The sequence below is a fragment of the Scomber japonicus genome, chromosome 1 (assembly GCF_027409825.1).
Source record: "Scomber japonicus isolate fScoJap1 chromosome 1, fScoJap1.pri, whole genome shotgun sequence".
Taxonomy (NCBI): Eukaryota; Metazoa; Chordata; class Actinopteri; order Scombriformes; family Scombridae; genus Scomber; species Scomber japonicus.
In genome coordinates, this window is record NC_070578.1 from 42631023 (window position 1) to 42633522 (window position 2500).

Consider the following 2500-nt stretch of genomic DNA (forward strand, 5'->3'; position numbering starts at 1 on the left):
TAACAGTGATTTTTGATCTCCACTCTCACTGTGAACCAGAAGCTGCTTTATATCGACCCCCCCCCCCACCACCATCACCCCCCCCCCCAACCCCTCCCCCCTCAACCCCCCCCCCCCCCCCCCTACAGTACAGGGTCATGTGGACAAAGAGCAGCAGCCCTGTACATTAGACACAGCTCACTATACAAAACAATATTGACACTCTCTCTCTCTCCCCCCCACCCCCCTCCTCCCCCCCCTCCTCCCCCCCCTCCTCCTCCTCCTCCTCCTCCCTCTGGCCTCAATGCAAGCTGTCAGTTTCACTCCAGGAGGATGATATGAGGAGGAGGAGGAGGAGGAGGAGGAGGAGGAGGAGGTGATGTGTCAAAGCTCCGTCAGACTAACAGTAGGAACCAGCTGCTCTTACTTTGAATCATTAACTGAGACATTTTTGACTCTTCAGGTCACTGTTCACTATTTTCTGACATTTAGGACCAGGAAAAAAAAAAAAAAAAAAGTCGGGCAAAAAAAAAAGTTGGGCAAAAAAAAAAAAAGTCGGGCACAAAAGAAAAAGTCGGGCAAAAAAAAAAAAAGTCGGGCAAAAAAAAAAAAAAGTCGGGCAAAAAAAAAAAAAGTCGGGCAAAAGAAAAAAGTCGGGCACAAAAAAAAAAAAGTCGGGCAAAAAAAAAAAAAGTCGAGCTCCAAAAAAAAAAAAGAGTCAGGCACAAAAACAAAAAAAAAGTCGGGCAAAAAAAAAAAAAAAAATTCCGGCACAAAAAAAAAAAAATCTGGCAAAAAAAAAAAAAGTCGGGCACCAAAAAAAAAAAGTCGGGCACAAAAAAAAAAAAAAGTCGGGCAAAAAAAAAAAATTGAGCAAAAAAAAAAAGTCGGGCAAAAAAAAAAAATTTGGGCAAAAAAAAAAAAGTCGGGCACAAAAAAAAAAAAATTGGGAAAAAAAAAAGTCGGGCTAAAAAAAAAAAAGTCAGGAACAGGGCGGAGGCTTGACCAGTAAACCTAGTTAGCAGAGCGACTGACTGCCAGCAGCTGTCACATAAAGCCGATTCATTCTCTTTTTTGTTCTTTTTGCCGGCCTTTTTTCTTTCTGCCTGGCCCTAAAACTCCGTCGTAGTAACAGTGACGAACATTTTTAAACGTTTGTCGTGTTTAACGAGATGTTTGAAGGAAGGAGCAGCGAGCAGCGTGTTAGCATGCGGGAATCGACCCAGCGAGCAGCGTGTTAGCATGTGGGAATCGACCCAGCGAGCAGCGTGTTAGCATGTGGGGATCGAACCAGCGAGCAGCAGACAGGAAACAGTACCTGGTCTAAGAAGCTGTAGAGAGCGACGGCCCGGTCGATGTTCTGGCCCGTCACGTTGACCCGCTGAGAGAAGTCCTGAAGCTGAGCCCAGAACGAGTGAACTTTGACCTCGTAGTGACGCAGGTCAGCTGACGTTGAGTCCTGCCAGCGCTCCACGCGGCTCAGCAGCTCCTCGCCCCGTTTACACCGCTCCTGCAGAGAAACCAGACACAACCCAACTTCACTTCACCTGCTGCAAACCAACTTCACCTGCTGCAAACCAACTTCACTTCACCTGCTGCAAACCAACTTCACCTGCTGCAAACTAACTTCACCTGCTGCAAACCAACTTCACCTGCTGCAAACCAACTTCACCTGCTGCAAACCAACTTCTCCTGCTACAAACCAGCTTCACCTGCTGCAAACCAACTTCACTTCACCTGCTGCAAACCAGCTTCACCTGCTGCAAACCAACTTCACTTCACCTGCTGCAAACCAGCTTCACCTGCTGTAAACCAACTTCACCTGCTGCAAACTAGCTTCACCTGCTGCAAACTAGCTTCACCTGCTGTAAACCCACTTCAACTGCTGCAAACCCACTTCACCTGCTGCAAACCCACTTCACCTGCTGCAAACCCACTTCACCTGCTGCAAACCGGCTTCCTTCACCTGCTGCAAACCAACTTCACAAGGAGATAGGATCCAGCTTCACCTGCTGCAAACTAGCTTCACTTCACCTGCTGCAAACCAACTTCACCTGCTGCAAACCAACTTCACAAGGAGATAGGATCCAGCTTCACCTGCTGCAAACTAGCTTCACTTCACCTGCTGCAAACCAACTTCACCTGCTGCAAACCAACTTCACAAGGAGATAGGATCCAGCTTCACCTGCTGCAAACTAGCTTCACTTCACCTGCTGCAAACCAACTTCACCCAAACACACAGCTGCAGAGTTTAACCTTAGTGTCGTCCTCCCGGGTCTGTTTTGACTGTTCCTTCTTTCCTTCCTTCCTTCCGTCTGTCCTTCCTCCCTCCCTCCCTCCTTTACTTCCTTTTTCCTCCCTCCCTCTTTTCCTTTCCTTCCTTCTTCCTCCTTTCCTTCCTCCCTCCTTTCCTTCCTTCCTCCCTCCTTTCCTTCCTTCCTCCCTCCTTTCCTTCCTCCTTTCCTCCCTTCCTTTCTTGACTTGAGGACAACAGGAGGGTTAATGTTAACAGTGTAAAGTG

The 2500-nt window shown here is 47.7% G+C and overlaps 1 protein-coding gene across 1 annotated transcript in view; it reads right to left on the minus strand.

The window, feature by feature from the left end:
* Positions 1-2500, minus strand: part of plekhg4 (pleckstrin homology domain containing, family G (with RhoGef domain) member 4) — a 56985-nt gene that overhangs the window by 36363 nt on the left and 18122 nt on the right. Inside the window, exon 15 of the mRNA XM_053332632.1 lies at positions 1298-1489. Within this exon, the coding sequence (XP_053188607.1) occupies positions 1298-1489 (192 nt within the window). The remainder of the gene's footprint in view (positions 1-1297; positions 1490-2500) is intronic.